Consider the following 25,875-nt stretch of genomic DNA (forward strand, 5'->3'; position numbering starts at 1 on the left):
CTCTTACACTGTGTTGAGTGACACCAGTGTGGGGTGGGGGTGTGGGGTCTGTGTGTTGGGGGGTCTAGAGGAGCAACACAACACAATACAACACAACACAACACAACACAATACAACACTCTTACACTGTGTTGAGTGACACCAGTGTGGGGTGGGGATGTGGGGTGTGTGGGGGGGGGGGGTCTAGAGGAGCTAGCCTAGAGGCTCTTCTTTGTGTGGTCAGTGTCAGTTTACCAGAAGTAATGTGGGGCTCGTCTTGGCTGGAACAACAGACTGGAAAGAGTTAGGTTAGCCAGGCATACCCCGGTCCCCCAAGTGGGGTTGCCATGGTGAGTTAAGTGGGCTGCATTCCTCTGAGTTCCAGAGTGTTAGTTGACGTTTGGTTTGAGGGTTTCTGGCGTGAGGGGGGGGGGGGGGGGTCTCCCAGTTGTGAAAGAAAAGCGAGAATGATTTATAGAGGGCATGACAGAGAGGACAGAGAAGGTTAAACGCCATTGAGAACTGAATTGAAACACCGTTTCCCACACTGTGGGAGAACACTTATCTTGACGGGGATGGTCATAGACAATGACCCGTTTTAAAAGTTGGGTAATCTTTGTTTGAGGACAGGAGGACCACCATGCTTGACCCACCCTGTGAGGACCCAGATTAATCATTTATTCACTTATTCGGGGGGGACGGGGACGGGGGACCGGTAGCTTAGAATTTAGAGAAGTGAGCCAGCAACCATAGGGATGCCAGTCCCTGGTCGAATCCCTGGTCTGACTGGACAAATCTGGCAGAAAGTGAGCCAACAACTGCATGGCTGCTTGTATCAAATCCTGGAAAATAATGTAATATTATTCATTCATTCATCAATCGTTCATTCATTCATGTATCTCAGCATCCATTCTACCATTCAGTTTGACTTCTCTAAAGGCACAGTACTCTCCTCCTGACCCAGGCCGTGATTTAACCTGTGTTATTGTAATCTCCTGACCCAGGCCGTGATGTAACCTGTTTTATTGTAATCTCCTGACCCAGGCTATGATTTAACCTGTTTTATTGTAATCTCCTGAACCAGGCCGTGATGTAACCTGTTTTATTGTAATCTCCTGACCCAGGCTGTGATGTAACCCGTGTTACTGTAATCCCCTGACCCAGGCCATGATGTAACCCGTGTTATTGTAATCTCCTGACCCAGGCTGTGATGTAACCTGTGTTATTGTAATCTCCTGACCCAGGCTGTGATGTAACCCGTTTTATTGTAATCTCCTGACCCAGGCTGTGATTTAACCCGTTTTATTGTAATCTCCTGACCCAGGCCGTGATGTAACCTGTTTTATTGTAATCTCCTGACCCAGGCTGTGATGTAACCTGTGTTATTGTAACAATCAGTAGGTAATTCCTCACTAGACCGTACTGACCTGATTCTGATCCCTCCTCAATGTAAACAGCCTCTGATGTAACACAACCTAATGAGCAAATTAGCTACTTGGCTTTAAAGAATTTTGGAATGTGGAATTTTTCCTTTGAATGAGAACAAAGCTATATTTGTCTGAAAGCTGTGTGTGACGGGTGTCGGGAAGGGCAAGACACCTACCTACCTCAGAGGAGGAGCTTAGAATCTCTCTGTTCTTCTTTTAGATTCTACTTCCTGTTAGTTCTGGAATGTTTCCTGTTCTAGAACTAGAACCACTGAGACAAAAGGAAAGGAATCCAAGATGGAAATGCCCAAAATGGTGACATAGACAGTCAGACTTAGACCCCTGCAGTTCCAACAGAATATGTGGAAGTATGGATTGGAATGTGAGTGATTTATAATGGATCCATTTGGGGGCTTTTTTTAAGGCCTATTGTTTACTGACATTTCACTCCTACCTTGTACTTGATTGAATTAAGGTCACTAATTAGTAAGGAACTCCCCACACCTGGTTGTCTAGGTCTTAATTGAATTTATTTTTTTTAAACCTGCAGACACTAGGTCCTCCATGGAATGAGTTTGACACACCTTATCTAAAGCATAGTGTTGTTTTTGAAAGGATTGGAATGAAAGGAATCCGTTTTACAGATGTGCATCTTCTAGATCTTCTTACTGTAAATGTAATACTGTAAACACTGCATCCAGACCCAATTCTTACTTGGTTGATGGCTTTTGGTTCGCCGTACATTGGTCAAAATGGCTGCCACATAATTGTCAGGTACATTGGTCAAAATGGCTGCCACATAATTGTCAGGTACATTGGTCAAAATGGCTGCCACATAATTGTCAGGTACATCGGTCAAAATGGCTACCACGTAATTGTCAGGTACATCGGTCAAAATGGCTGCCACGTAATTGTCAGGTACATTGGTCAAAATGGCTGCCACATAATTGTCAGGTACATTGGTCAAAATGGCTGCCACGTAATTGGCAGGTACATTGGTCAAAATGGCTGCCACATAATTGGCAGGTACATTGGTCAAAATGGCTGCCACGTAATTGTCAGGTACATTGGTCAAAATGGCTGCCACATAATTGTCAGGTACATCGGTCAAAATGGCTGCCACGTAATTGTCAGGTACATCGGTCAAAATGGCTGCCACGTAATTGTCAGGTACATTGGTCAAAATAGCTGCCACATAATTGTCAGGTACATTGGTCAAAATGGCTGCCACATAATTGGCAGGTACATTGGTCAAAATGGCTGCCACATAATTGGCAGGTACATTGGTCAAAATGGCTGCCACATAATTGTCAGGTACATTGGTCAAAATGGCTGCCACATAATTGGCTGCTAGATTCTATAAAAGGGCAGCAGAGTTAAAGGGGGTCCATGCAGGCTACTAAGTGTTGTGTAATTGGAGTGGGTGGATGGATGAAATCAGTGGCGACATCACAAATGGCTGCCACATAATTGCACTACTTTTGACCAGGGCGCATAGTGAATAGGGCTCTGGTCAACAGTAGTGTTCTATATAGGGAATAGGGCTCTGGTCAACAGTAGTGCACTATATAGGGAATAGGGCTCTGGTCAACAGTAGTGCACTATATAGGGAATAGGGCTCTGGTCAACAGTAGTGCACTATATAGGGAATAGGGCTCTGGTCAACAGTAGTGTTCTATATAGGGAATAGGGCTCTGGTCAACATTAGTGCACTATATAGGGAATAGGGCTCTGGTCAACAGTAGTGCACTATATAGGGAATAGGGCTCTGGTCAACAGTAGTGCACTATATAGGGAATAGGGCTCTGGTCAACAGTAGTGTTCTATATAGGGAATAGGGCTCTGGTCAACAGTAGTGTTCTATATAGGGAATAGGGCTCTGGTCAACAGTAGTGTTCTATATAGGGAAAAGGGCCCTGGTCTAAAGTAGTGTACTATATGGGGAATAGGGCTCTGGTCTATAGTAGTTCACTATAAAGGGAATAGGGCTCTGGTCTAAAGTAGTGTACTATATAGGGAATAGGGCTCTGGTCAACATTAGTGTACAATATAGGGAATAGGGAGCCATTCACACCTGGAAAAGCTGCCTTTGAAAAGACTACAGGACTACTAAACAGACAGCCATAAGGACTACAGGACTACTAAACAGACAGCCATAAGGACTACAGGACTACTAAACAGACAGCCATAAGGACTACAGGACTACTAAACAGACAGCCATAAGGACTACAGGACTACTAAACAGACAGCCATAAGGACTACTAAACAGACAGCCATAAGGACTACAGGACTACTAAACAGACAGCCATAAGGACTACAGGACTACTAAACAGACAGCCACAAGGACTACAGGACTACTAAACAGACAGCCATAAGGACTGCAGTACTACTAAACAGACAGCCATAAGGACTACAGGACTGCAGGACTACTAAACAGACAGCCATAAGGACTACTAAACAGACAGCCATAAGGACTACAGGACTACAGGATTACTAAACAGACAGCCATAAGGACTACTAAACAGACAGCCATAAGGACTACAGGACTACAGGACTACAGGACTACAGGACTACTAAACAGACAGCCATAAGGACTACAGGACTACTAAACAGACAGCCATAAGGACTACAGGACTGCAGGACTACTAAACAGACAGCCATAAGGACTACTAAACAGACAGCCATAAGGACTACAGGACTACAGGATTACTAAACAGACAGCCATAAGGACTACTAAACAGACAGCCATAAGGACTACAGGACTACAGGACTACAGGACTACAGGACTACTAAACAGACAGCCATAAGGACTACAGGACTACTAAACAGACAGCCATAAGGACTACAGGACTACTAAACAGACAGCCATAAGGACTACTAAACAGACAGCCATAAGGACTACAGGACCACTAAACAGACAGCCATAAGGACTACAGGACTACTAAACAGACAGCCATAAGGACTGCAGGACTACTAAACAGACAGCCATAAGGACTACAGGACTACTAAACAGACAGCCATAAGGACTGCAGGACTACTAAACAGACAACCATAAGGACTGCAGTACTACTAAACAGACAGCCATAAGGACTACTAAACAGACAGCCATAAGGACTGCAGGACTACAGGACTACTAAACAGACAGCCATAAGGACTACAGGACTACAGGACTACTAAACAGACAGCCATAAGGACTGCAGGACTACTAAACAGACAGCCATAAGGACTACAGGACTACAGGACTACTAAACAGACAGCCATAAGGACTACAGGACTACTAAACAGACAGCCATAAGGACTACAGGACTACAGGACTACTAAACAGACAGCCATAAGGACTGCAGGACTACTAAACAGACAGACATAAGGACTACAGGACTACTAAACAGACAGCCATAAGGACTACTAAACAGACAGCCATAAGGACTACAGGACTACAGGACTACAGGACCACTAAACAGACAGCCATAAGGACTGCAGTACTACTAAACAGACAGCCATAAGGACTACAGGACTACAGGACTACTAAACAGACAGCCATAAGGACTACAGGACTACTAAACAGACAGCCATAAGGACTGCAGGACTACTAAACAGACAGCCATAAGGACTACAGGACTACTAAACAGACAGCCATAAGGACTACAGGACTACAGGACTACTAAACAGACAGCCATAAGGACTACAGGACTACAGGACTACTAAACAGACAGCCATAAGGACTACAGGACTACTAAACAGACAGCCATAAGGACTACAGGACTACAGGACTACTAAACAGACAGCCATAAGGACTACAGGACTACTAAACAGACAGCCATAAGGACTACAGGACTAAATCAAATCAAATCAAATCAAATTTATTTATATAGCCCTTCGTACATCAGCTGATATCTCAAAGTGCTGTACAGAAACCCAGCCTAAAACCCCAAACAGCAAACAATGCAGGTGTAAAAGCACGGTGGCTAGGAAAAACTCCCTAGAAAGGCCAAAACCTAGGAAGAAACCTAGAGAGGAACCAGGCTATGTGGGGTGGCCAGTCCTCTTCTGGCTGTGCCGGGTAGAGATTATAACAGAACATGACCAAGATGTTCAAATGTTCATAAATGACCAGCATGGTCGAATAATAATAAGGCAGAACAGTTGAAACTGGAGCAGCAGCACAGTCAGGTGGACTGGGGACAGCAAGGAGTCATCATGTCAGGTAGTCCTGGGGCACGGTCCTAGGGCTCAGGTCCTCCGAGAGAGAGAAAGAAAGAGAGAATTAGAGAGAGCATATGTGGGGTGGCCAGTCCTCTTCTGGCTGTGCCGGGTGGAGATTATAACAGAACGTGGCCAAGATGTTCAAATGTTCATAAATGACCAGCATGGTTGAATAATAGTAAGGCAGAACAGTTGAAACTGGAGCAGCAGCATGGCCAGGTGGACTGGGGACAGCAAGGAGTCATCATGTCAGGTAGTCCTGGGGCATGGTCCTAGGGCTCAGGTCCTCCGAGAGAGAGAAAGAAAGAGAGAAGGAGAGAATTAGAGAACGCACACTTAGATTCACACAGGACACCGAATAGGACAGGAGAAGTACTCCAGATATAACAAACTGACCCTAGCCCCCCGACACATAAACTAATGCAGCATAAATACTGGAGGCTGAGACAGGAGGGGTCAGGAGACACTGCGGCCCCATCCGAGGACAGCCATAAGGACTACAGGACTACTAAACAGACAGACATAAGGACTACAGGACTACTAAACAGACAGCCATAAGGACTACTAAACAGACAGCCATAAGGACTACAGGACTACAGGACTACAGGACCACTAAACAGACAGCCATAAGGACTGCAGTACTACTAAACAGACAGCCATAAGGACTACAGGACCACTAAACAGACAGCCATAAGGACTGCAGGACTACTAAACAGACAGCCATAAGGACTGCAGTACTACTAAACAGACAGCCATACGGACTACAGGACTACTAAACAGATAGCCATAAGGACTACAGGACTACTAAACAGACAGCCATAAGGACTACAGGACTACTAAACAGACAGCCATAAGGACTACAGGACTACTAAACAGACAGCCATAAGGACTACAGGACTACTAAACAGACAGCCATAAGGACTACAGGACTACTAAACAGACAGCCATAAGGACTGCAGGACTACTAAACAGACAGCCATAAGGACTACAGGACTACTAAACAGACAGCCATAAGGACTGCAGGACTACAGGACTACTAAACAGACAGCCATAAGGACTGCAGGACTACTAAACAGACAGACATAAGGACTACAGGACTACTAAACAGACAGCCATAAGGACTACAGGACTACAGGACTACTAAACAGACAGCCATAAGGACTACAGGACCACTAAACAGACAGCCATAAGGACTACTAAACAGACAGCCATAAGGACTACAGGACCACTAAACAGACAGCCATAAGGACTACAGGACTACTAAACAGACAGCCATAAGGACTGCAGGACTACAGGACCACTAAACAGACAGCCATAAGGACTACAGGACTACTAAACAGACAGCCATAAGGACTACAGGACTACTAAACAGACAGCCATAAGGACTACAGGACTACTAAACAGACAGCCATAAGGACTACAGGACTACTAAACAGACAGCCATAAGGACTGCAGGACTACTAAACAGACAGCCATAAGGACTGCAGGACTACTAAACAGACAGCCATAAGGACTGCAGGACTGCAGGACTACTAAACAGACAGCCATAAGGACTACTAAACAGACAGCCATAAGGACTGCAGGACTACAGGACTACTAAACAGACAGCCATAAGGACTGCAGGACTACTAAACAGACAGCCATAAGGACTACAGGACTACTAAACAGACAGCCATAAGGACTACAGGACTACTAAACAGACAGCCATAAGGACTACAGGACTACTAAACAGACAGCCATAAGGACTACTAAACAGACAGCCATAAGGACTACAGGACTACTAAACAGACAGCCATAAGGACTACAGGACTACAGGACTACTAAACAGACAGCCATAAGGACTACAGGACTACTAAACAGACAGCCATAAGGACTACAGTACTACTAAACAGACAGCCATAAGGACTACAGGACTACTAAACAGACAGCCATAAGGACTGCAGGACTACTAAACAGACAGCCATAAGGACTACAGGACTACTAAACAGACAGCCATAAGGACTACAGGACTACTAAACAGACAGCCATAAGGACTGCAGGACTACTAAACAGACAGCCATAAGGACTACAGGACTACAGGACTACAAAACAGACAGCCATAAGGACTACAGGACTACTAAACAGACAGCCATAAGGACTACAGGACTACTAAACAGACAGCCATAAGGACTACTAAACAGACAGCCATAAGGACTACAGGACTACTAAACAGACAGCCATAAGGACTACTAAACAGACAGCCATAAGGACTACAGGACTACTAAACAGACAGCCATAAGGACACGCTCTCTCTGAATCACCTCTCTTTACAATGTCTGATAAATGACTTAGTGGTGGTTATGGTGTGCTTTTAAAATTCTGCGGTGTGTTTTATAATTCTGCGGTTGGCATCCGTCCCACCCTGATCTATAAACATACTGTACTGCAGGCTCTGCAGACCAGCTACAGGTGAAGGAAGAAGGGGAAAACGTACACTCTTAGAAAAAAAGGGTTCCCGAAAGGGTTTATTTTGCTGTCTCCATAGGAGAAAGCTTTTTAGTTCCAGGTAGAACCTTTTTGGGTTCCACGTAGAACCCTCTGTGGAAAGGGTTCTACGTGGAACCCAAAAGGGTTCTACCTGAAACCAAAAAAGTTTACTTCAAAGGGTTCTCTATATGAGGACAGCCAAATCAACTTTTTAGGATCTAGATTGCAGCTTTAGTTCCAAGAGTACATTATTATAAACGTCTAAAATGTATGGTAAAGACCAGCAAGCCAGGAAAACAAACCTGGGTCTCTGGCGTGAAAGGCAAGCACCCTATGCTTCACGCCAATGGGGTTAACCCAATTGATGGGATTTGTAACATATCTCATACAGTGCATTTGGAAAGTATTCAGAAAACTTGACTTTTTTTACATTTTTTTATTTTTTATTACAGCCTTATTCTAAAATGGATTAAAAAAATAAAATAAATGTCCTTCATCAATCTACACACAATACCCCCATCATGACAAAGAGAAAACTGTTTTTCAGAAAATGTTGCATTTTTTTTTTTTTAAGTACACTTATTTACATTAGAATTCAGACCCTTTGCTATGAGACTCAAAATTGAGCTCAGGTGCATCCTGTTTCCATTGATCATCCTTGAGATGTTTCTACAACTTGATTGTAGTCCACCTGTGGTAAATTCAATTGATTGGACATGATTTGGAAAGGCACATATCTGTCTATATAAGGTCCCACGGTTGACAGGGCATGTCAGAGCAAACACCAAGCCATGAGGTCGAAGGAATTGTCCGTAGACCTCCGAGCCAAGATTGTGTCGAGGCACAGATCTGGGGAAGGGCACCAAAACATTTCTGCAGCATTGAAGGTCCTCAAGATCAGAGTGGCCTCCATCATTCTGAAATGGAAAAGTTTGAAAATACCAAGACTCTTCCTAAAGCTAGCCGTTCGGCCAAACTGAGCCATCGGGGGAGAAGGGCCTTGGTCGGAGAGGTGAATGGAACTCTATTCCACATCAAGTAACTCATGCAATCAGTAAAATTTTATTTAAAAAAAACTGATTTAAAAAAAACTTTTGGAAGTAAATTGTGGTTCAAATAAGTATGGTGTTGCAGGAGAAAAGCACTAAACGATTTGCCCTGAATAAACTTAACTTGGGAGTTAAAAACAGCCTCACTGTTTTGTGCCTGTAGAGCGAAAGAGAGCTCAATCAATCAAATGTATTTATAAAGCCCTTCTTACATCAGCTGATGTCACAAAGTGCTGTACAGAAACCCAGCCTACAACCCCAAAACAGCAAGCAATGCAGGTGTAGAAGCACGGAGAGAGATAAAAGGAAGTGATTCCCAAACCTTCCATAACAAAGCCATCAACTACAGAGAGATGAACCTGGAGAAGAGTCCCCTAAGCAAGCTGGTCCTGGGGCTCTGTTCACAAACACAAACAGAGCCCCAGGACAGCAACACAATTAGACCCAACCCAAAAAGATAATTACTTGACACATTGGAATTTCCATAAAAACAGAACAAACTAGAATGCTATTTAGCCCTAAACAGAGAGTACACAGAAGCAGAATACCTAACCACAGTGACTGACCCAAACTTAAGGAAAGCTTTGACTATGTACAGACTCAGTGAGCATAGCCTTGCTATTGAGAAAGACCGCCGTATGCAGACATGGCTCTCAAGAGAAGACAGGCTATGTGCTCACTGCCCACAAAATGAGGTGGAAACTGAGCTGCACTTCCTAACCTCCTGCCCAATGTATGACCATATTAGAGATACATATTTCCCCCAGATCACACAGATCCACAAAGAATTCGAAAACAAATCCAATTTTGAAAAACTCCCATATCTACTGGGTGAAATTCCACAGTGTGCCATCACAGCAGCAAGATGTGACCTGTTGCCACGAGAAAAGGGCAACCAGTGAAGAACAAACACCATTGTAAATACAACCCATATTTATGCTTATTTATTTTATCTTGTGTCCTTTAACTATTTGTACTTTGTATATATATATATATATATAATATGACATTTGTAATGTCTTTACTGTTTTGAAACTTCTGTATGTGTAATGTTTACTGTTCATTTTTGTTGTTTTTCACCTTATATATTCACTTTGTATGTTGTCTACCTCACTTGCTTTGGCAATGTTAACACATGTTTCCCATGCCAATAAAGCCCTTGAATTGAATTGAATTGAATTGAGAGAGAGAGACAGAGAGAGAGAGAGAGAGAGGGAGAGAGGGAGAGAATGAGATATATATATATATATATAGAGAGAGAGAGAGAGAGAGAGAGAGAGATAGAGAGAATGAGAGATATAGAGAGAGAGAGAGACAGAGAGAGAGAGGGAGAGAGAGAGAGAGAGAGGGAGAGAGAGAGAGAGGGAGAGAGAGAGAGAGAGAGAGAGAGGGAGAGAGAGAGGGAGAGAGAGAGAGAGGGAGAGAGAGAGAGGGAGGGAGAGAGAGAGAGAGAGAGAGAGAGAGCCCGATGCAATGGGGGGGTAACTATTTAAACATCTTTACCACTGGCTTCTCTCTTTCATTCATGGTGCAGGAACAGTTAGTTTGCTAAAAATATGTGTGTGTAGAGCGGTAAACCAGGTCAAAGAGCACAAAAGGAGAAGAAGAGAACTGGTAACTAACATGCAGGAGGATATTAGAACTGGTAACTAACATGCAGGAGGATATTAGAACTGGTAACTAACATGCAGGAGGATAATAGAACTGGTAACTAACATGCAGGAGGAGAAAGAGAACTGGTATTAAACATGCAGGAGGATATAGAACTGGTAACTAACATACAGGAGGATATAGAACTGCTAACTAACATACAGGAGGAGAAGAGAACTGGTAACTAACATACAGGAGGAGAAGAGAACTGGTAACTAACATACAGGAGGAGAAGAGAACTGGTAACTAACATACAGGAGAATATAGAACTGGTAACTAACATACAGGAGGAGAAGAGAACTGGTAACTAACATACAGGAGGAGAGAACTGGTAACTAACATACAGGAGGAGAAGAGAACTGGTAACTAACATACAGGAGGAGAAGAGAACTGGTAACTAACATGCAGGAGGAGAAGAGAACTGGTAACTAACATACAGGAGGAGAAGAGAACTGGTAACTAACATACAGGAGGAGAAGAGAACTGGTAACTAACATACAGGAGGAGAAGAGAACTGGTAACTAACATACAGGAGAATATAGAACTGGTAACTAACATGCAGGAGGAGAAGAGAACTGGTAACTAACATACAGGAGGAGAGGAGAACTGGTAACTAACATACAGGAGGAGAAGAGAACTGGTAACTAACATACAGGAGGAGAAGAGAACTGGTAACTAACATACAGGAGGAGAAGAGAACTGGTAACTAACATACAGGAGGAGAAGAGAACTGGTAACTAACATACAGGAGGAGAAGAGAACTGGTAACTAACATGCAGGAGGAGAATAGAACTGGTAACTAACATACAGGAGGATAAGAGAACTGGTAACTAACATACAGGAGGAGAAGAGAACTGGAAACTAACATACAGGAGGAAAAGAGAACTGGTAACTAACATACAGGAGGAGAAGAGAACTGGTAACTAACATACAGGAGAATATAGAACTGGTAACTAACATGCAGGAGGAGAATAGAGAACTGGTAACTAACATACAGGAGGAGAAGAGAACTGGTAACTAACATACAGGAGGAGAGGAGAACTGGTAACTAACATACAGGAGGAGAAGAGAACTGGTAACTAACATACAGGAGGAGAAGAGAACTGGTAACTAACATACAGGAGGAGAAGAGAACTGGTAACTAACATACAGGAGGAGAAGAGAACTGGTAACTAACATACAGGAGGAGAAGAGAACTCGTAACTAACATACAGGAGAATATAGAACTGGTAACTAACATGCAGGAGGAGAAGAGAACTGGTAACTAACATACAGGAGGAGAAGAGAACTGGTAACTAACATACAGGAGGAGAAGAGAACTGGTAACTAACATACAGGAGAATATAGAACTGGTAACTAACATACAGGAGGAGAATAGAACTGGTAACTAACATACAGGAGGAGGAGAGAACTGGTAACTAACATACAGGAGAATATAGAACCGGTAACTAACATGCAGGAGGATAATAGAACTGGTAACTAACATACAGGAGAATATAGAACTGGTAACTAACATACAGGAGGATATAGAACTGGTAACTAACATGCAGGAGGATATAGAACTGGTAACTAACATGCAGGAGGATAATAGAACTGGTAACTAACATACAGGAGAATATAGAACTGGTAACTAACATACAGGAGGAGGAGAGAACTGGTAACTAACATACAGGAGGATATAGAACTGGTAACTAACATGCAGGAGGATATAGAACTGGTAACTAACATGCAGGAGGATATAGAACTGGTAACTAACATACAGGAGAATATAGAACTGGTAACTAACATACAGGAGAATATAGAACTGGTAACTAACATGCAGGAGAATATAGAACTGGTAACTAACATGCAGGAGGATAATAGAACTGGTAACTAACATACAGGAGAATATAGAACTGGTAACTAACATGCAGGAGGATAATAGAACTGCTAACTAACATACAGGAGGATTTTAGAACTGGTAACTAACATGCAGGAGGATATAGAACTGGTAACTAACATACAGGAGGATATTAGAACTGGTAACTAACATGCAGGAGGATAATATAACTGGTAACTAACATACAGGAGGATAATAGAACTGGTAACTAACATGCAGGAGGATATTAGAACTGGTAACTAACATACAGGAGAATATAGAACTGGTAACTAACATGCAGGAGGATATAGAACTGGTAACTAACATGCAGGAGGATAATAGAACTGCTAACTAACATGCAGGAGGAGAGGAGAACTGATAACTAACATGCAGGAGGAGAGGAGAACTGGTAACTAACATGCAGGAGGATAATGGAACTGGTCTTGTCCCCCTCTTCTCTTGTAATCATCTCGTTATCTGTACTGTGGTGCATGGGATCATCATTCTACATGTTATGACTAGGTTATTGTGCACACTGCTGTATGTCTGTGTAGACAATAGCAGTAATTAATGGAGTAAACTATTAAAGGAATAGCAAAGCTTTCATCCTCTCCCTCCACCTCCAGTTTTAACCCAGACATTTAATGGATGTCATTGGTGGAATGCATGGGGCAGTTGGTGGTGAGTGACAGGCTCTCAGGACATCGGTGGATCAGAGTAGGTAGAAAAAAGCATTAGCTGCAGTTAGCTGCACCACGACTCCTGTACTGCGTTAGAGATGATAGGATAGGGAAGAAAGTCATCTAAGTGGAAGGAGGGACACACAAATATACACTGACCCAGCTAGCATGTTACTTTACTAGCCACTCACTGTTCTCAAATTGTCTTGTTCCTTTTCCTCATCTAAAAAAATTACAATTCTTGCCCAATGTAGTGTTTTCAATATTATCTTAGAATTGTATATTTTGGCCCAGAAGTAGAATATCTATCCACCACACTTATGAAGCTGCAACATGTTGACAATAATTTAATGTAGTTACATGCATCAGCGTTTATTGACTCTAAAATGACAACAACAAACAAACAAAATTTCCTCTGCATCTTGGTGACGTCACGCAAACGATAACCCGGAAGAGAGGAAAGCACACTGTTATCTCTGGATGTTTACACCGAAAGCGAAGATGAATCCTCCGATTATCAACTCTACTAACTCGGTCACAACTTCCACGAAAAGTACGTGTCTGATACGAAGCCGTATGTTTTAACATTCATGCATGCATCGCTCATTCATAACGTACTGTAGATAGCCTCAGCTAACGGTAACGTTATTGTTAGTTAGCCTAAGTCAGGAAATAGCTAGCTAACGTTACTCAGACTACAACATGCTGGCAAAGCTTCGATGTCACTTTGTTATCGAAGAAACTTATGTTTTATAGCCTTGATATACCAGATGTGATATTAGATAACAAACTATTTCTCACACAGACAAGCTAGCAAGCTTAAACTTATCTTGACTCTGTTGCCTACCACTTGGCTAGCTAATTGCTAGTGTACAGTCAACTGGCTAGCTTGCTACTCTCAATAAATGGTAAACAGTCATATAATTACTAGCTAGCTGAGTTTACTCAACTCCATGATGGAAGATATCCATATTACAGGGATTTAAACTAGAGCTAAGTGATAGCTAGCGCGATGTTGTTGCCCAACATTATAGCTATAATTTGAGAGATTATAATGTATTATTTATAGGGCCATCCGGCAGCATCAACAAGAGTCTGCATGCATCACACTTTTAATTAAAGCAAGGAAATAGAAACATTATTTTAACCTATTGCAGGTAGGTAATTTTGTGTATGTGTGGGGGGGTCAACTGATGTATGGATAGTCGCTAACTAGTACCAATGTGTAAACCTAACCTATGAGCAAAATACCTATTGAGTTCACTGTGTAGCTTCATATTAATAAGCAGGCTAATGCCTTATGGTTGTACTGTACTGTCCACACCTCACTCCTGCAGGGAAGCGAGAGGCCGAGCGCTCCGTCAACTGGACGGTGGAGGAGACTCAGGTGTTGCTGTGTGCCTGGAGTGACGAGCACGTACAGAAGAGCCTGGCGGAGAACGTCCGAAACCGCCATGTCTTCAAACACCTGTCAACCCGCATGTGTGACCTGGGCTTCTCGCGCAGCCCTCACCAGTGCCGGCTCCGCGTCAAGACCCTCAAGGCCAACTATGTCAGAGCCAAGCTGCTGAGGAGCGTGGACGAATCCCAGCCCTGCAGTTTCCGGTACTACGCTGAGATGGACGCTGTGCTGGGGAGAAACTGTGCAGTGGATGGGATGGGAGGAGGGTGCCATTTTGGATCTCCTGAAGGGATAGGAGTACTAGGAGGAGGGCACCATTTTGGGTCTGAAGGGATAAGAGGAGGAGGACGTCATTTTGGATCTCCTGATAGGATAGTAGGAGGGCGACATTTTGGGTCTGTCGATGGAATAGGAACAGAACCCCATTCTGGATCTCCTGAGGGGATAGGAGGACGACAGTCGCGCTATCTGGTCTCTGAGGTGAAGGTGGAGGAGGAGGAGGAGGAGGACGACAGAGAGGCAGAAGACACAGACGACTACGAGTCCAACAGCATAGGAATCAACGGTCAGCCACTGACGAGCTCGGGTGGAAGACGCCATGATGTTTTTGTAGACCGCCTCAACGTCTATCATGAACCTGTTGGTGTGTATTCTACTGTCTGTCACACTTTCTTCTGTCAGTACCACTGATTTTCATTGAAATTATCATTAGTAACAAATCTTAGATTTGTTTTTCACTGAGCTCCAACCTCAGATAGAAATGGAAGTATAAAACAATACTGACTGTATTAAAACAGTTGATCTAGTCTTTATACAATACTGACTATTAACACAGTTGATCTAGTCTTTATACAATACTGACTATTAACACAGTATAGCTAGTCTTTATACAATACTGACTATTAACACAGTATAGCTAGTCTTTATACAATACTGACTGCATTAACACAGTTGATCTAGTCTTTATACAATGTAATACTGACTGTATTAACACAGTATAGCTAGTCTTTATACAATGTAATACTGACTGTATTAACACAGTATAGCTAGTCTTTATACAATGTAATACTGACTGTATTAACACAGTATAGCTAGTCTTTATACAATGTAATACTGACTGTATTAACACAGTATAGCTAGTCTTTATACAATGTAATACTGACTGTATTAACACAGTATAGCTAGTCTTTATACAATGTAATACTGACTGTATTAACACAGTATAGCTAGTCTGTATCCTATATAATACTGACTGTATTAACACAGTATAGCTAGTCTTTATACAATTTCATATCAAATGTCACAATGTTGGGAAAATGAAGCTTAAATGAACTATAATCATTATCTAGTTCATCTCTTGGTTGCAGGTCATCCATTAGAGGTGGACCTGAGCTCCAGATCCCCCTCTCCCCCACCACCCCCACCACCACCCCACCCGGCCTCTCCTCTTCCTCCACCCCCAGACCCTAGCCCTGGCCGTGGCAGCACCTCCACCCAGTCCCTGGAGCCTGCGTTGAAGCACCTGGCAGACTGCTTCCAGAGGCTGGTCTCAGAGTCCCGGGGGCTGCTGGTGCAGCTGGAGGGCCAGAGGCAGGAGCAGGTCAGAGACAGATATAAATATATGATACATCCCAAATTGTACCCTATTACCTATACAGTGCAGTACTTTATAGGGGATAGGGTGTCATTTTGGACTCACACATACAGTTCTGTTAAACTGGGACGGCATGTTAGCACCGTTGAGCATACCATTTATCCATTCACGATGACTATTTAGATTCATGTTAGACATTCGGTCAGTCAGTCGTAGTATTGCTTTAAAAACATTGGAAGATTGCTCATGAGCAGCTAACATGGCTGCCATGTAATTATAGTCAAGTAAATCATTCATAATGCTTTTGATAGCAACCTCAATGTCTAAACTGTATCTATCGGTGGGGTCGTTCCACCTCAAAATGCACCCGAAAGAAGATTTCAACACCCACTATCTCAAAATAATTTCTGTAGTTAGAAAACAGATAAGATTAGCATTCTTACAACATTATTATTCTGTTGAAATATAATTTTATCTCAGCTAAATTAAGCTGATTGCACCCAAATTGGCTATTTTAAGTTCTAGAATTAAAATAAAAAATCTATTGTTTTTATTTGTCACATGCGTTGAATACATACCATGTGGTGATGTAACCAGTCAGGATGCTCTCGATGGTGCAGCTGTAGAACCTTTTGAGGATCTGAGGACTCATGCCAAATCTTTTCAGTCTCCTGGGGGGGGGGGGGGAGATAGGTTTTTGTTGTGCCCTCTTCACGACTGTTCTTGGTGTGCTTGGACCATGTTAGTTTGTTGTTGATGTGGACACCAAGGAACTTGAAGTTCTCGATCTGCTCCACTGCAGCCCCGTCGATGTGAATGGGGGCATGCTCGGTCCTCTTTTTCCTGTAGTCCACAATCATCTCCTTTTTCTTAATTACGTTGAGGGAGAGGTTTGTGTAATATTCAATAAATATAGTATATAACATCCAATTTGGACTAAAACAATGAGCATATATCTATGGTCTCCACCTGTTGTATTCGGCGCATGTGACAAAAAAAAGAAGGATTAATTTGATTTGGAATCCAATTTGAGTACGATATGAGGATTCCAAAGAAATGGTCAAAATCCACCCACGGACCACCCGTGCAAATACCACCCCAACAACCAGTATATAAGTATTAGTTCTCTGTCTGACCGATAGAGGGGAGTTACAGCTCAGTGTATTGTTTAATTATTTAATGTAATGTGTTCTCAGTGAATTGGGTGATGCCCCCCCCCCTTATTCAGAGAAATTAGTCATTGAACTTTATGTCCCATTCTGCACCCTGATATTACAGTGTTCTGACCACTAGATGGTGCTGTTACTGCTATTGGGAACAGCGCCATCGAGGAACAGCAACCCCCCTAAATGTTAAAGGGATAGTTCACCAAAATTACATTGGTTTCCTTACCCTATAAGCAGTCCATGGACAAGGTACGACAGGGAACAGAGAAACACTGAGAAAGAAACAATAATCAGAGCTGCAGCCCCATACTACACGTCAGACAGAACTGATAATACAGAGCCTTCGGAAAGTATTCAGACCCCTTGACTTTTTCCACATTTTGTTACGTTACAGCCTTATTATAAAATGTATTCAATAGTTTTGTTTCCTCATCAATCTACACACAATACCCCATAATGACAAAAGCAAAAACTTTTTTTTGTGCATTTTTTTGCAAATGTATTAAAAATAAAAACCTTAAATATCACATTTACATAAGTATTCAGACCTTTTACTCAGTACTTTGTTGAAGCACCTTTGGCAGTGATTACAGCCTCAAGTCTTCTCTTCTCGGGTATGACGCTACAAGCTTGGTACACCTGTATTTGGGGAGTTTGTCCTATTCTTCTCCAGACCTGACGCTTGGCATTCAGGCCAAAGAGTTCAATCTCGGAGCTAGAAGCATAAACATTTCGTTACACCCACAATAACATCTGCTAATCACACGTTAGTGACCAATAAAAATATATTTGGAATCTTGGTTTCATCAGACCAGAGAATCTTGTTTCTCATGGTCAGTGTCATTTAGGTGCCTTTTGGCAAACTGCATGGGGGCTGCCATGTGCCTTTTACTGAGGAGTAGCTTATGTTTGGCCACTCTACTATATAGGCCTGCTTGGTGGAGTGCTGCAGAGATGGTTGTCCTTCTGGAAAGTTCTCCCATCTCCGCATAGGAACTCTGAAGCTCTGTAAGTGTGACCATTGGGTTCTTGGTCACCTCCCTGACCAAGGCCCTTCTCCCCCGATTTCTCAGTTTGGCCAGGCGGCCAGCTCTAGGAAGAGTCTTGGTGGTTCCAAACTTCTTCCATTTAAGAATGACATTTTTTGGTACCCTTCCCTAGATCTGTGACTCGCCACAATCCTGTCAATTCCTTCAACCTCATTGGTTGGTTTTTGCTCTGACATGCACTGTCAACTGTGGGACCTTATATTGACGGGTGTGTACCTTTCCAAATCATGTGCAATCAATTGAATTTACCACAGGTGGACTCAAGTTGTAGAAACATCTTAAGGGTGATGAATGGAAACAGGATGCACCTGAGCTCAGTTTCGAGTCTCATAGCAAAGGGTCTGAATACTTATGTAAATAAGGTATTTCTAAAAAAAACTGTTTTTGCTTTGTCATTATGGGGTATTGTGATGTCATTATTGGGTATTGTGATGTCATTATTGGGTATTGTGATATTATGGGGTATTGTGTGTAGATTGATGAGGGGGGAAAACAATTTAATAAATTTTAGAATAAGTGTGGAAAAAGTCAAGGGTTCTGAATACTTTCCGAATGCCCTGTATGTACCTATATGAAACCATAGAAGAAGAAATGCACTGTATGTACCTATATGAAACCATAGAAAAAGAAATGCACTGTATGTACTAACTTTTTGGGTGGGATTTGCATGGGGGGTCCGTGGGTGGCATCGGCATGGGGGGTCCGTGGGTGGCATCGGCATGGGGGTCCGTGGGTGGGAGCGGCATGGGGGGTCCGTGGGTGGGAGCGGCATGGGGGGGGTCCGTGGGTGGCATCGGCGTGGAGGGGGGTCCTTGGGTGGCTTTTATTAGAAATTGTTTTGGTCCAAATCGGATTTTATGTACTATAGTTATTGAATATTATATGAATCCTAGAATTTAAATGGCCTGTTTGGGTGTCAATCAAATTAGCTTAATTTCTCAGAGATCAAATTAGATTTCAATAAAATAATGTTTCAGGAACGCTGATCTGCTCCGTTTCTAACTACAGAAACGATTTCAGATCAATCAGAGACGGCAGGTGTCATGGCTTGCTGATATGACATGGAATGACCCTGTGTCTCTATCTCAGACTCGCTGGCAGCAGGACCTCCTGTCTCAGTGGCTGGAGAGAGAGGAGAGGAGGCAGAGGGAGGCAGCAGACAGGGAGGACCGGAGAGAGAGGGCTCGGATGGAACATGAGGTCAGGGTACTGCAGCTCCTCACTGACCTGGCCCAGAACCAGCAGAGGAACCAGACACATCACAGCTGCTGCCACCAGTGTAGCAGGACGGAAGGGGTAGCAGGGGGTGGTTCCGGGGCCTCGACCACTACTACACTGGATAATGGAGCTGGGGACAGAGACGGGACTGAATCAGAGACCACATAGACAGGGGGTGGGATGTGATGCAGATCTGGGCCAAATACAGTATTTGATGTACGTTATGTATTTGACTCGTGTCTGGTGTGGTGAGTATTCGTTGCCTTCTAAATGGGAAAGGACTAGGCTCTCAGTATTCGTTTACTTCTTTGCCTGGTCACTTGTTTGGAGTGTACATTTCTGCTGTAAAAAAATAAACTATACAATGGGTTTTAATCCTAGGATTTCTTAGGATAACAACAATAATTTGGTGGATGCTTATATTGGTCCTATTTCAAAAAAGATGTGTTTTGTATATCCCAACTCTCCCTGAGACACCCTGGGAGATTGGGGTCACGTCCAGGGTCTCAGTGAAACACTGAGACAATCTCAATTGTAATGATGTTTATTATGTTCTGTGCCATTTTACAGTTTATTATGAATTGTCTTACCAATAAAAATGCATTGGTATCGAATGGTTATTTTTATACGTTTGTTTACTCTTTATCTATACCACTCACGTTGCTGTCGCATGTAATTCACTTCATCCTAATGTTTGTGTCTGGTTCGTGTGTGTTTGTGTTCCTCGTGAAAAGGATCTGAATGTGTCTGTCAACATTCTCAGACTCCTTTTATGATGTCATCATCGGGGGCTACTGCAGCGTAGTAAATAGATGGTTGATTGTTGATGGCTAGCTGAATGTGTCTGTCAACATTCTCAGACTCCTTTTATGATGTCATCATCGGGGGCTACTGCAGCGTAGTAAATAGCTGGTTGATTGTTGATGGCTAGCTGAATGTGTCTGTCAACATTCTCAGACTCCTTTTATGATGTCATCATCGGGGGCTACTGCAGCGTAGTAAATAGCTGGTTGATTGTTGATGGCTAGCTGAATGTGTCTGTCAACATTCTCAGACTCCTTTTATGATGTCATCATCAGGGGCTACTGCAGCGTAGTAAATAGCTGGTTGATTGTTGATGGCTAGCTGAATGGTAGGGAGCAGTGCTTAGCTCACCACCGGTCAGCTCAGCTAAAAGAAGTGTTAGGAATTTGTTTATGAACGAGTTTGAGTTAAAGGTGTGAAGCACGGTTGGGTTGAGGTCAAATTCAGGAACTCCAGGAAGTGAATTGACATGCAAAAGACATCTGAAAAGTGAGGGATGTCTATTTTCCATTCATTTGAATTAGATTTTTAAAATTCTTCTTGACTTTATACTGAACCAAACTCGAGTGCGCCTCCCGAGTGGCGCAGTGGTTTAAGGCGTCACTACAGACCCTGGTTCGTTCCCAGGCTGTGTCACAACCGGCCGTGATCGGGAGTCCCATAGGGTGGTGCACAATTGGCCCAGGGTCATCTGGGTTAGGGGAGGGTTTTGTCGGGGGTAGGCCATCATTGTAAATAATAATTTGTTCTTAACTGACTTGCCAAGTTAAATTATTATTATTTTAAACAGTGATTGTGAGGAGGACCATAGTATTTCAGCAACTGTTTCAAAAACATTAGACCAGGTTACTAACATTAGACCAGGTTACTATCATTAGACCAGGTTACTATCATTAGACCAGGTTACTAACGTTAGACCAGGTTACTAACATTAGACCAGGTTACTATCATTAGACCAGGTTACTATCATTAGACCAGGTTACTAACATTAGACCAGGTTACTATCATTAGACCAGGTTACTAACAATAGACCAGGTTACTAAGATTAGACCAGGTTACTAACCTCACTTCTGAAATATTACAAAAGAGCTCCATAATCTGGGCCAACATAAATCCTATAGAGTCTATTTTGTTCTTTCTTCTATTGTGTTATTGACTGTACGTTTATTTATTCCATGTGTAACTCTGTTGTTGTTTGTGTCAAACTGCTTTGCTTTATCTTGACCAGGTCGCAGTTGTAAATGAGAACTTGTTCTCAACTGGCTTACCTGGTTAATTAAAGGTGAAATAAAAAATAAATATGTTTAAATCCATGTCAGCCATACGTTATAACGGATAACGCCATCCTGATCCTAATACCTGCTATTATCTTCTCCCTAGTTCTAGCCTGTCATTAAATGTACTGAGGAAGCTGTTTATTATGCTGCCTTCAAAACAACTGGGAATTCTGAAAATTACAAGGTCAAATCATGACGTCAGTGATCTACAGTTATAGGTAAGTCGGAGAAAGAGGCCCGAGTTGGATGACCGTTCAAAATAGATTTCTCACCCAGTTGCTTTGTTACGCACTGAAGTCGGAGAGTTCACTTGCTTTGGCAATGTTAACACATGTTTCCCATGCCAATAAAGCCCTTGAATTGAATTGAGTTCCCAGTTGCTTTGTTATGCACTGAAGTCGGAGAGTTCCCAGTTGCTTTGTTACGCACTGAAGTCGGAGAGTTCCCAGTTGCTTTGTTACGCACTGAAGTCGGAGAGTTCCCAGTTGCTTTGTTATGCACTGAAGTCGGAGTTCCCAGTTGCTTTGTTATGCACTGAAGTCGGAGAGTTCCCAGTTGCTTTGTTATGCACTGAAGTCGGAGTTCCCAGTTGCTTTGTTACGCACTGAAGTCGGAGAGTTCCCAGTTGCTTTGTTACGCACTGAAGTCAGAGTTCCCAGTTGCTTTGTTACGCACTGAAGTCGGAGAGTTCCCAGTTGCTTTGTTACGCACTGAAGTCGGAGAGTTCCCAGTTGCTTTGTTACGCACTGAAGTCGGAGAGTTCCCAGTTGCTTTGTTACGCACTGAAGTCGGAGTTCCCAGTTGCTTTGTTACGCACTGAAGTCTGAGAGTTCCCAGTTGCTTTGTTACGCACTGAAGTCTGAGATTTCCTAGTGCCTAGTTGTTTTGAACGCTGCATTATACCACTGTAGCATAGGGTAAGAGAGAGAGAATATGTGTGTGTCGGAGAAAGAGAGAGTGAATGTAGTATTTTGTGGGGCTTCAGGGAAGAGAGAGAAGAGGGTTGGGCTCTTCAGTGGTCAGGCAGGGAAGGGAGAGAGAGAGAGGGTTGGGCTCTTCGGTGGATAGAAGGAATTCCTTGGGAGAATCTCATTTGGTTTTGCGTCTGGGTCCTCTGTCCTCTCTTGCCTCCTTTTGAAAAATGGTCAAATGTAAATATTGGAGAGGGAACATGGATGCAAATGCATCAGGCAAATTAACGTTTGCAGGGTGGAATCCCAAAATAAGGTGAAAGGATGAGTACCATATCGTTTTAAAATCATTAAATATGTCCATGCTTTCCTCCTTTAAGAAAACAGCAACTGATTCAATGGGGGGTATTAAAACACTTCCACGCTTGCTACCGCGAGGATACTATTGCGCTTGCTGCTGCCGAAGTAGGGAATCAATGAGGTGAGCGGACTCTTTCGTTCGCCTACTAATGAATTGACACGCCTCGACCCCTTATCGGTTTCTGGGTCTCGGAGGAAGAGAGGACGGAGGAGGCAAGGTCCAAATGAGAATCTCGGCCGTGTTCAGAACTTCTCTGAGTGAAGTTTATTTGTGTGTGAAAAGCCAGGCTCACCATTGTTCAATGAGGAAGTCTCTAGTATAGATGTGTTTTTATCAGAGTTGGGGGATAAATTAAATGCCAGTCCAACCTATTGATAGCCTCCACCAGGCCTGGGTTCAAAAACGTTGATTTAAAAACATATTTCTGTGTATTTGGGTATTTTCAAATACACAGCTCCAAAATAAATGTACTTTTATTTCAGTATGGTTATTTGAAGAAAAGAAAAAACAAATAGTCGACCAAATTGTATTTTAAAAGTATTTTCAAATAGCTGGGTAAATGCATGGGAGTGTCTTTGAGTCTTCTGAAAAAAAACTTTTAATTTTAAATAAAGGTTTATCTAAATACTTGTTGTTGAAAAATAATTTAAATATATGGTTTTTGATCCCAGCCTGGTCTCCACGTGTATCATGTTATTTCAATGGTGTTTTGATATTGTGGAATATTTTTGCAGATGGGTTAGAATATATTCGATTTTTATTCTATTTATCCACATCACAATCAAACAAGTTGCCATTGATAACTATAGGGATATTACACAGCACTGCCACGCCATCTGTAAAACCTGCATGACACAAAATCGAAACCTTAATTGTTAAATTTAGCTACAAATGCTTAAATATTTTATTTAAAAAAAACTCATTATAAATGTTTAAATCAATTACACAAAACTCAATTCTGCACAGGCTTACAATTGCTTGTTTAAACAATTGTTACATTCAATTATTTGGGCAATGAATGAATGTCACAACTGTTTAGTCCCCTAAAACATTGTTTGAGACATCAGTCACTACAGTTTATTAGATCCCTAAAATGATAACGACATGCCTGTGTTCAAAGATTTCCTTTGTTAATTATCGCATATCTTCTGATGCATATAATTACCAAGGAGCTCCTCCAACTCAGCTATGAATAATAAAGTGAGAGATTATTGCTGCGTTCGTAACAAAGCGGGAAGTGGGGATTTACCACGTACAACTGGGAAAAATTCACTAGGAACGGGAGAGGTTAAACAGACACGCCTGGTGCCCAAATTGATGAGGTTTGTCGGGGCAGCGAGTGCCGGGTGGAGACGAACGGATTCGGTAAATTCAGTTCAGTCATTTCCAGGTGTTTAATTTATACTTGGGGCTACAAAAAAATCGTACGTTATGCCGTAGTTGTACGTTTTCTATGAAAATCACTACAATAAATGTGCTTTAGCTGTCACCATGGCCTGACATTAGCTACACTAGCTAGCTACTCCCCTCTCCTAACTTTAATTTTGTTTTACATAATGTCCCCCGCCATCATTTTCCTATGAACGAAAACGGCTTCTGGATACTTTTTTGAAATTGTACATAATCCCCGGGATTTGAAAGAGGAAGTCGTGGTGAAAATGAGACAGGTGAGTCGGCCTCCTAACGAGATTAAGTCAGCGAACAAATAGATAGCCATTGCTCTTCGTTCTGCTAGCGAATGTGCAGTCACCGTCCACTTGGATACCTGGCGTGTCCGTATAGCCTCTCCCACTTGAACGGCCCTCCGACTGGTAATTACTAGTGGAAAACTCATCTATCATGCTGACCTCTAATGTCACCTACTAAGAAAATGACCTTGAAAACAGCATTTTCAGCAGTTAAATGCAACAGCAAATCATTAAGCCCACTATAAAAAGCAATCTATTAATATGTCTTTTTGAGCACTATCATTTGTTGACAAGTGCGATAACTGTACTTTTAGTTTATGGTTTTACGCAGCTTGTTGGACGTTAGCCAATCAGCGTTTCTCAACGAGTTGAAAGCAAGTTAATGCATCCAACTGGTATTTACGACTTCTTACGACATCTGGTAAATTCCCACCTCTCACGTGGTTACTGATAAAAGTCACCTTGTCCGAGAGAGACTTACACGGCTATCAAAACGTCATGCCATGGTAAGCCTATACGAATCACAGCCCTTATTTTTAAGTATTTCTAAAAAATCCCCAATGAGAAAATGAATGGTGGAAAAACAGTTAGAACCATTTCCATGTTTGACCGCTAGGTTATATGGGTATCATGACACCTCCACTGTGGGGCTCTATACCTTATCATCAGTATATTCATTCCTTGGAACATGTTGATCATGTTCAGCTTCATGTAGGTGGAATTTCGATTGCATCAACTTCATTGGCAATGACAAAGGCGAATGCCATGTCTGCCAGTAGCTAGGGGTTCAGTAGCTAGGGGTTTAGTAGCTAGGGGTTCAGTAGCTAGGGTTTAGTAGCTATGGTTCAGTATCTAGGGGCTCAGTAGCTAGGGTTCAGTAGCTAGGTTTCAGTAGCTAGGGGTCAGTAGCTAGGGTTCAGTAGCTAGGTTTCAGTAGCTAGGGTTCAGTAGCTAGGGCTCAGTAGCTAGGGTTCAGTAGCTAGGGTTCAGTAGCTAGGTTTCAGTAGCTAGGGTTCAGTAGCTAGGGTTCAGTAGCTAGGGTTCAGTAGCTAGGTCTCAGTAGCTAGGGGTTCAGTAGCTAGGTCTCAGTGGC

At 42.6% G+C, this 25,875-nt stretch overlaps 1 protein-coding gene across 1 annotated transcript; it reads left to right on the plus strand.

Annotated features, from left to right (window-relative positions):
• Positions 1 to 13,744: 13,744 nt before the first annotated feature.
• LOC115124524 (uncharacterized) lies at positions 13,745 to 20,355 on the plus strand. Its single transcript, XM_029653958.2, has 4 exons — positions 13,745 to 13,865; positions 14,650 to 15,357; positions 16,082 to 16,314; positions 19,613 to 20,355. Exons 1-4 carry the CDS (start codon positions 13,793 to 13,795, stop codon positions 19,907 to 19,909), a joined length of 1,311 nt encoding a protein of 436 aa, XP_029509818.1. The 5' UTR covers positions 13,745 to 13,792; the 3' UTR covers positions 19,910 to 20,355.
• Positions 20,356 to 25,875: the final 5,520 nt, after the last annotated feature.

The sequence above is a fragment of the Oncorhynchus nerka genome, linkage group LG13, assembly GCF_034236695.1.
Source record: "Oncorhynchus nerka isolate Pitt River linkage group LG13, Oner_Uvic_2.0, whole genome shotgun sequence".
NCBI classification, from domain to species: domain Eukaryota; kingdom Metazoa; phylum Chordata; class Actinopteri; order Salmoniformes; family Salmonidae; genus Oncorhynchus; species Oncorhynchus nerka.

Excerpts from the sequence above, each read along its gene's own strand:
- LOC115124524 (XM_029653958.2), top strand. The coding sequence starts at position 13,793 with ATGTTTACACCGAAAGCGAAGATGAATCCTCCGATTATCAACTCTACT. Across the intron at positions 13,866-14,649 it reads GGTCACAACTTCCACGAAAA|GGAAGCGAGAGGCCGAGCGC; the intron begins GTACGTGTCTGA and ends TCACTCCTGCAG. Across the intron at positions 16,315-19,612 it reads AGGGCCAGAGGCAGGAGCAG|ACTCGCTGGCAGCAGGACCT; the intron begins GTCAGAGACAGA and ends TCTCTATCTCAG.